General features: G+C 42.6%; 1 protein-coding gene across 1 annotated transcript; it reads right to left on the bottom strand.

The window, feature by feature from the left end:
- Positions 1-530: 530 nt before the first annotated feature.
- On the bottom strand, positions 531-3,710 carry wfikkn2b (WAP, follistatin/kazal, immunoglobulin, kunitz and netrin domain containing 2b). Its single transcript, XM_005447954.4, has 2 exons — positions 3,192-3,710; positions 531-2,682 (listed from the first exon to the last, which is right to left on the bottom strand). Exons 1-2 carry the CDS (start codon positions 3,252-3,254, stop codon positions 1,138-1,140), a joined length of 1,608 nt encoding a protein of 535 aa, XP_005448011.2. The 5' UTR covers positions 3,255-3,710; the 3' UTR covers positions 531-1,137.
- Positions 3,711-9,781: the final 6,071 nt, after the last annotated feature.

The raw sequence follows: 9,781 nt of genomic DNA on the forward strand, positions 1-9,781 counted from the left end.
GATGGGAGAAACAGAATCTCATCTGGGAAGTAGAACACCCTCGTCGAAGCCCACCAAGGCCTTTTCCTAGTAACCCAGAGACGCCGGCTGGCACGGCATGAAACACATAACTCTTGTATGGGAGTGGATCTGAGGTTTACGGCCTGGGATCCTTACCCAATTAGGCTGGACCATGGAGGCAAAACAAAATAGGGTGAAGTTTTTACAATGCCACATGGGTGTTTGGAATGGATGGGTTCTGTTTGGAGGTTTGCAGGGATGGGGAGGGGGGCAGGGTGGACTGTGGATATGCTATTCCCAAGTCTCTTTTATCACAACCTGTCAGCAGAGCCACACAGGTACAGTACACAGAGCAGCTGCTGTCTGTCATCCCAACAGGTACAAAGGCACCAAAACTGAGCTGAAAAGGTAATCTGGCTCCACACTCCTGTTAGCCTTATGAAGTAAGATCACTATGTCTGCCCTATAATCCCTAATAATATGGTGTTACAAGACAAGAAATGAGGAGGAAAGAGAAGATCCCAAATGTTTATTTTCTTTATACATTACACAAAATACAAAAGTCCACTTGATTTCAGAGAGGATGTGAGGTACAAAATCAAAGACAAGCTTCCATGGTAATAAATACCCAAGAAATAAGAGAAGGACGATATAAAATGAGCAACTGCTTTGGAGAAAATGTGGTAAATAGAATATTTTACAACTCATTCATTTGGATGAAATCTATGCAGTCATACTGCATATGCAGTATGGCACATGTCCTGGTGTGCCACACCGAGTAAATGTTAGGATGCTAAAAGTTCCTGGTCACATACCAAGTATTTAAAATGGAGAGTTCAAATTGTTTCATGCTTTGATGCCAAATGTCTACAAGCTATATTTCTGCATAGGTGAGAGAGGATATGAGGGAGGACAGAGTAAAGAAACTCTCCTGTGTTCACATACATGGCATTTGGGTTAATAACTCCAATGGCTGGACAAAGAAATGCTTCCCTGCAAACTGACAACACAAAACATAAACAATATCATAGTAAAACATTAAGAACTCCAAATGTAGCTAGAATGCTCAAAGATCTCGACAGTACTGTGGGCAATGTTCAGAATATAACAGCTTAACGTTATGTACAGATATTAGCCCTACTGAGGGCTGTTGGTGATCGCTTTGAGAATGTCACATGTGTTCTTAGAGATGACCTCTTTCAGTTTCCGTACCCGACGAGGGCTAGATGCACCCACGTAACTCTCAGGCTGAAGGATGGCCATGCCATCGCTGACATTGCCCATGATGATGACCTGGCCCTCTGCAGCAGCAGCTGTGATGTTGGGGCATGGGCAGTTCCAGTCCATGTTGATAAAAGTGACCTCAAGGGGCTCCTTGCCAAAGAAGCGGAGACCCATCTTCTCATCTTTGAAGATCTCCTCCACAGTCACGAGGGCGTGGCCTGAGTCTTTCTCCTCCGTGAGGTCAGACATGCGACCCAGGATGACGAAGTCGCTGCGGCAGAAGCTCGTCACCATCTTGCCTCTCGGCTTACAGGCCTTGCAGTTTTGGTTTTTGGGGAAGGGGCACATCTCCTCGCAGCCTTCTTTAGATTCAAAGTTGTTTTCATTTCCTTCACAACCTCCGTAAATGAAGGACTGACACTGCTGCAGGGTGGTGCTGTACGCCCACCGCGGCTCGTACGCCTTGCAGGGGCCTTGCAGGGTGGGGAGCCCACAGGGGCCCAACAGTTCTGGACCACAGCACTGCATGCACTCCTCGTATGTCTGGAACACCTTCCTGGGCTGCTGGCTGTTGTTGTGGCAGTGCGTAAAGGAGAAGCAGTTGTTGGATTTGGACTCGTAGTACCAGCTGACTTTCTGCAGCTCACTCCCACAATCCTCTGCACTATCAAGGGGTTTCAGACACTCGTCAGGCAGGCAGCGGGTCTGGTTCTTGGGTTCAGGAGTTTTGTGTAACTCTGTGGGCAACACAGTAAATGGGTGTTTGGCTTGCACTAAACCAGATGGGTTCTGAGCCGTGCAGGTGTAGATGCCTGAATCACGCAGCTGGGCATTATAGATGACAAGCTGACCGATGTTTGTGACCACCATGTTACCCCTAACATGATTGGGCCTCATGAGAACCCTCTCTACCCCATCAGGCATCTGCTTCTCCCATGTGATCTCAGGCCGGGGGCGACCGATGATGTCACACAGGAAGCTTGCCGTTTCCCCGACATTCACAGTCTGTGGAGTGGGGCTGCTGATCAGCACAGGTGGCTGAGGCTCAGTGGTGGGTGGGATAGTCGCCTGAAGGGTCGCAGTGGTTGGCCGGAGAGTGGTCACCTGGGGCAGAGAAGGGCTTGTGTTGGGCCACATCAGATTGAAGCGGCATATGACAACAGTCAGGGTGATGCCCTTGGAGCATGCCTCTGCATCCATGTAGCACTTGTTGTAGTAGGTCATGCCGTCAGAGGCGCAGGTGAAATGTGGCTCTTTCTCACAGCGGTCCCGGCATTTGCACACCGGCTGACCGTCCCAGATGTCACACTCAGAGCCCTGCTGAGTGCACATGAAACTGGCACAGGTTGCTTCCTTTGGCATTCCCACGGGGCCCTTCTTTCCATCCACATAACGGGCTGCTACACAGCTTCGATTCCCACACACATTTTGACAACACTTCTCATAGGACTCACACTCCTGCAAGAGGAGAAGAGGGAGAAAAAAAGTGCTGTGAATCCAAGATGGAACAAAACTAAACTTTCCATGTGGGATATAAACAGTTAAAAAAAGTCGAAAGTAACTTACATACGTAAAACAGAAGCAGCTGAAAAATAACTACAGGTAGAAAGAGTCATGCATGATATGATATTTACAAATTAAATAGAAATAAAATAGAAATATTGCACCAATAAGGCACATATTCTAATAAAGTAAATAAATGTGTAATTGTTCTTTTTGTACAGTCATAATTACAGAGTCTGTCATCATTTTCGTGCACTTGTATTTTGAGTTTAATTAATTTGATAAAAACAAAACCAAGGACATCAAACAATGTGGCACAATACCATCACAATAATATAATTATCCTGACTTTCTTTTTTTCTTTCTGTTTTGTTCACTCTATTTGAAAATCCCACATGCACTATTAGCAAAAAATAAAACAAACCACGATAAGCCTTCATTCCAAGTTACTGCCATGACATTACCTGGTCAGATTCACACTCTCGTGTGCAGGTGCTCATGGCGTCTACCCACAGGTTGGGGTTCATATCATTGGGGCAGATCCCCCCCGTGCGTATAGTCAATGTGGGTCAAAACTCCGACCTGGAGCTCCATCCACACTGACACACACGTCAGGAACCAGATCCAGCGCGGAAACAGCATCCACCACATCTTCAGAGCGGCGCGCAATTCAACAAGTGCTGAAAGTTAAAACAACCAAACGAACAAAGTAATGTGTGTTTCTGTGATCCGGCTGTAAATCAGTTCTACTCGAAATAAAGGCAGGTGTGCAAACGAGTCAAAGCGCATCAGTCTCCAGAGTCCGTGCGATGTGTGTCAGCTGATAAATTCACTTCTCTATTTATACCACCAACCCGCCGCCATCGCTGCTAACAAGACGCGCCAAGTAACTCGCAAAATGACAGTTATGAGTTTCTCCTTAGATGTTGAAAGAAGCTTAAAAAAAAGCGAAAAGCTGGCGGGGCACCTGCCTGTGAAAAGGATTGCTGGTAACCCCGTTTAACCCTTTGCGGTCCCCGCTGGCGCCAGGGCGCACCGTGCGCTATGACGCACGGAAAGAAAAGTCTCAAAGGCATTTTTCAGCTTACAAAAATGTAGTTCTTATTATTTAACGACTGCAAAACAACAAAAAACACATGTTAACACACATTCAGACTGTTTGAATTAAAGCTGCGTGTTCGGTTTTTACAGGTAACAAGAAGTGATGTACTTTGCCTTTACATACTATGAATATGCCAGTCTTATATCATACAAACACACACACACACACACACACACACACACATATATAAGAAAAATGAGTCATTTTTGCACAAAATAAAAAGACAACAGCTGAAATCATGAAAATTTAAACAATTAATATTTTAACTGTTCATCATTTAAGCATATTTGGAACAGCTAAATTTATCTGAGTGAAATCATTTAGAGGATTTTTCTTTTTTTACAGATGTTGAAACTCATATTTTAACAAACACAATATGCTCTTGGAAAATACAGCATTTTTAAAGACAACAAAACCATGTCATAGTTATAATTTTATTCTCATATGCTTAATTTTTTCATTATTTAATATGACAACTGTTTGTAAAAATCTATAATGGGCCAAATAAAGGGAAATTGTGACCTGCAGTACTTTGTGATCATCAGTAATAAATGCAGTAAATTTCCTTCAGGTTAGACATAATGATAATGTCGATAACAGCAACTATAAACAGAATCCATTTCAATGTGATTGCATTCATTGGGATTCCATGAAACGCACTGACGTAACTGATTACATACTGTTCCTCACTTTAATAGACTTTCTACACTGTGTAAAACAGGATAACTTGCAGCCTGAGCTCAATAAAGCCATTTTAGCCATGTACAAGTTCATGCTTCTACTTGCTTGATACATTGCACACTCACTGGACTTTTTCTTGTCTCTGTAAATACATGCAATCTGTGATACGTGACTGGTGTTGCACAACAATCTCTATTTTCCACGTAGCACAGTTTTCCATTTATACAGTCCACATTCTTCAGCAGACTGCATACATCCTACAAAGCATGTCTTTGTACACAGGATTACTTTGAATTTATGCAAATGTACAGACTTGTTCTGAAATTCCAGAAAAGAAAAAAAAACGGTCTCTGAATCTTGGCTTGAGGACATTATTTGACAAGAACAAAGCTTAATTGGAGCAGTGAAACAGGTTATCACCCAAAACTTAAGCACTCATTTGGGTTTGGCTTCATATCCAAGACTTAAAATAGAAAACATGAGTCCAGCTTTCAATCTGTTCCTTAACAAGTCTGACTGGCAAGCCAGCAGAGGTGAGATGAGGACAGTGCAACTCAAAAACGGGGAAAAAAAAAATACTTTGAAGGTGTGCTCTGCAGTGGGCGTGAGAGTTGGCAACATGTTTAATGAATGAAGTTGTTATTATCATTTCTTCAGTCCTTTCCTGTGTAAACCACTTCCACTGGTTTCCTCCACAGTTCAGCTGAGGACAGGGTAGCTATTAGACTGCCTTCCAGTGCAATAACGGTGGCCTCATGCTGCGTTTAAGTATGTGTGTGCAGGAGATTGTTTGTTCTTCATGCAGACGTGGTGATTTTTGTGTAAACCTGTGTGCGTGTGTGTATGACAAGCTAATAAATAAAGCTTGTTTATCTGGATCTTGCCATGCTCCGGATCCTGTAGAAGGATTATTTTAGGTCCATTTCAGTGCTAATCATAAAAAACATATTCCCATATTCTACATGATTCACTATGTCACCTTATATTATTGTTTACTGGATATGTGTTTGTGGTTGGGGCAGCTTACTGTACTCTTGTTATTGGATATTCATTAGGAGCAAAATGTGTGCGTGCACACAGATGAAAATACCTGTCGCTGTCCCCAGGACAGAAAGAGTTACAAATGAGAGGTTTCATAATGAGGGAGGATTGTAAACTGTTAACTGTTGTCAAACTCAGTAAGGGCAGACACATCTTGGGGCTACAAATAATAAGCTTATTTTGTAGAATCACAAAAATTCCCCAGGTGTCAGGAAAATTACAAAATCATGAAATGGCATGCCCCCGGGTGAGAGGTTATGTGAGGATTTCAAGCTTTGATATCAGTTTTTTTATTTAGACTATTAAAGTCAACACCTGTCAAAGTTGAAGAGACATAACATCATCATAGTTTCTGAGATTACCCCAGTAATGAAGATCAGCTGGCTGACATTAGACCTTTGGTTTTTACAAAAAATGTTAAAAAGTATTTCGAAGAATTTAGCAACAGGTTGATGAAGTAAAACAGAATCCAAAGAAACAACTTTGACTTCAGCATCTTTAGCAAACATCTGCATGTTTGGTTGAAGAGAAATCGGCTGAAGTTAAAGTAGGACATCTGGCATTAAATATATATATAAATATATATATACATTTTTAAAAGAAATCTGTGCCATCAAACAGACACATCATCTCATATCATCATCCATCTGCTGTGGCGACCTTTAGGGAAATATGAGAGCGGCAATCTCTGGACAGTAATTAGAAAAAGGTACTAAACTAAACTTGTCAACAGAATGTGAAATATCAATACCAGTGATGCTATGTCAAAGAAGTCTACACATGGTGTTGCAGCAATATTAGGTGAAGTTGAACTAGGGCTACAGGCTGTGGCTCCGTCCATGTCACAAGATGAGTTGAGTCAGAGAGTAATGTCTACTCTGTCCTGACAGCAGGCTGGGCTGATACGTTGGCAAACCTCAAACAGTTTCTGGGTATATTTTTGCAGTGGTGGTCTGCATTGACCCCGAGTAGCAACTTTGCCAGAGTGGAATTTGGCCAAAAATGTTTAGGTAGGGTGTAAGCACTGACACAAATACTAGGACCCAAGATTTTATTTCAAAACTTTGTATTGCAACAAGATTATCAGTGCTTGTCCCCTTCAGTGGTTTTAATGTTGTGGCCCCTCATTTACAAATGGTAAATGGACTGATTCTTATATATACAGCTACACACACCTATAGTGTACATGCAAAAAGAAGCTACAAGGAAACTGACTCTAGCTTTATATTACAGTCAAATCTGACTAATGCCAGCCTTCTTGGTGACCACCTGGTATTTATTTCTCAATTTAAAACGAGTTATGCATTTCTCAAAAATCTAGGCCTCTTCTATGAATTTCCTGACATCCGTGGGTGGCCTAGACATATCAAAAGAACATCTTGCTCTGTCTGGTAGTCCGATATTGAGCAACACTGAGCAACATTCTGACAAGGCATCAAAAAATAACACTCAAACCTTCTTGCTGTGTCACTGTTGTGCTAAAGTTGTTTTTAATCTTCCTCTCACCTCTGGGTCCGATTCTCCACATCTGTGCCAATAGGCAGGGACCTTATTAAGGAAGCTGGCAGCACAGCTTTCATTCATGCCGCTCTATCAGCATTCATCAGTTTTGGCATGTTGGAGACAAAGAAAGGTGTGTGCCAGTTATTTGGGAAAAATACTGAGAAATGTTAACTGCAGTATTTCTGTGTGTGGGGCAAGAGACATCTTGCTGTAAGGAATCTAAGGCGAACATCTCTTCTTTGCCCTGTCATGGTCTCTGTTCCTACTGCATCAGAATTCCTTTCTCTTAATCCCCAATCAGTTCTGAGAACAGCCAACCCAATCTCCAATAACGTATCCACAGAATCAACGTATAAAACAATACAAAAAGCAACAAATCCCTCTCGATCCACAGTTAAGAAAACTCTTACATTTACTCTTGCCTTATTAGATTTTAATTTGTTGTATTTTGTACTAGTTTCTACCAGCACTGTAGTAAAATTACCATATTTTTGCCTGTTAGGATACATCAAGGAAGACACACAAGTTCCTTCAGTTTTAAGTGAAGAAGTTGGGGCAGCAGTCACTTTCCTGGATTGCTGACTGAGTGTGAGCACACTCTAGTGGATGGTTGGAATAATTACATACTGACTGGCACTAACGTTAGGTAGATTACCACCCAAAAACTGGTGATTTGCAACACTGTCTCCTTTTAAATAGTAAAAAAAAATTTCTTTGCTGCATCACTGTATAAATGACATTCACACAAAGTACAACTGAAACAGTGTTGTTTTGTTTCACCTGACAAAAAAAATTCCAAATATGTAAAAGATCTAATTTAAGAAATCTGTTCTGACTACAAGGCTACATGGGAATGATTCATTAGCCACAACTTGAATGGAACAACCCTCTTGAGATCATCAGTGTACCTTTTTAAAACTAAGGCTCCTGTGTGTACAGTGTCTACTTGTGTCTGTCTCCACGTCGGGTGAGTGCTGAGTATTTGTTTGTGTATATGGGGATGGGAATGCACATTTGTGTCTCTGTGCGCCTGTTCGTCTATGTCTTTATGTCAGCTTGGGTCTTAGACTTCACCTCTCTGGGAACATCTCAGGCTCTCCAAGGTATGGAGGCCTATCTCCCCTCACCACACTCCCTGCCAGTGGCTGATGCCCTCAGACGTTGGTGTGTTGGTGGTTCTTGGTGTCTGGGGCTGGGCGCTCATGTATGTACCGGCTCACTCCCGGTGGCCGATTGGCGGGCCTGGCGCCTGTGGCCCGGCTGGGCCCCTTCCGGAGGGTGGGGTGCCCTCAGGGCTCTGGCCTCTGGGCCTGAGGCCCAGTCCTCTCTGGCACAGCTGGCTGCCGGCAAAGCCTGCGGGCACATCACTGCAACCCCTCTGGCCTCTGCTCCGTGGCTGCTGGGTGACCTCTCGTTTGGGGCTCTCCTCAGCTCTTCCCAGGAGGGTGACACGTTTACCCCCCGGTGGTCCTCCTTGGGTCCTCGTATTCTGGGGCCTGGATCTCCTCCATACCTGCTTCATGCCCTGGGGGACGGGGCTATGGCTCCCCACACTCCCTAGCCGATCATTACATGGAAAAACCTTTTGAATACAAGCGTGCCGATCCATACAGGTGTGCACACAGGTGTACACACGGATTTTCACAGACACAAGCTACACCTTTCTTGGCTGCTACCTTAAAGCACATTGTGAGCTGTCGATCTTGCTTACTGCACAATAACGTGTAATATTTAGTATCTACTGTTATCTTCTCGTCTGTTTTTTCTTATCCCCATACAGGTGATCCAGGTATTTTGTTTGTTTTTCTTTCTTTTTTTCTCTCTTCCCCCTTTCTCACCATCTCTTCTCCCCTCTATTTTTCTTTCTCTCCCTCTCTTTCTTTCATTTTTTCTCCCTGTCCTATCCCCCAGTCATGTCTGTCCCATCTGTAACAACCGAAAAATCAAATCAAATAAATACATAACTATAATAAAGGTCCATCAAATGGACCAATATGGCAAGGCCATGATGATCCAATAGGTAAAGTAAATCCGCTTGGCATTTTGTTGGCCTTCAGACAACAATTCTGATGGCTAAAGATCCAAACGGGACAGGCAAAAAAAAAACAAACAAAACAAAACAAAAAACTAAGGCTCCTCCAGAGTCACATAATCAATTATACAACTGATTTGCCTTCCAAAGCAGTAATCCACTGAGACCCCATTTGGAGTTTTAGGCCGCTGTGTAAGATATTCTGAAAATCCCGTCTGCATCCCTTTTTATCAAGTCAATGCAACCTTTGGTTAAAGTTCAACTCTAATAAGTTTCACTTCATATTATTCATTCTACCACACCTGTATTCCTGAGTTCCAAACGGATTGACCCTGGTGCTGGTAACTTTAAAAGAACTTTCTGGGTGTCTTTTATTATCTTTGCCAATAATCCCCACAAAAATGTGGAAGAGAAATTAGTTGCACACTTCAACCCATGTAAGTAGTATATAATTGGTACATTTGCATGTATGTGCACACAAAAAGTTCCAACTTACATACTACTCCTAAATTCTACAAATAAGGTCCTCTAAAAACTCTCATCTGGTAGAAAAACCCAAGAATTAAACTATCCTTTAAAAAAAAAAAAAAAAATCTATTAATATTTTGGGTTTTTTTAAAGGCTTTTCTGTTTGGTTGTTTAAAGGGGTGGGCTTTAACCCTCTGGGGTCCCAACCCCTAACCCTAGACCAGGGG

Source organism: Oreochromis niloticus, linkage group LG8 (genome assembly GCF_001858045.2).
Source record: "Oreochromis niloticus isolate F11D_XX linkage group LG8, O_niloticus_UMD_NMBU, whole genome shotgun sequence".
Taxonomy (NCBI): Eukaryota; Metazoa; Chordata; class Actinopteri; order Cichliformes; family Cichlidae; genus Oreochromis; species Oreochromis niloticus.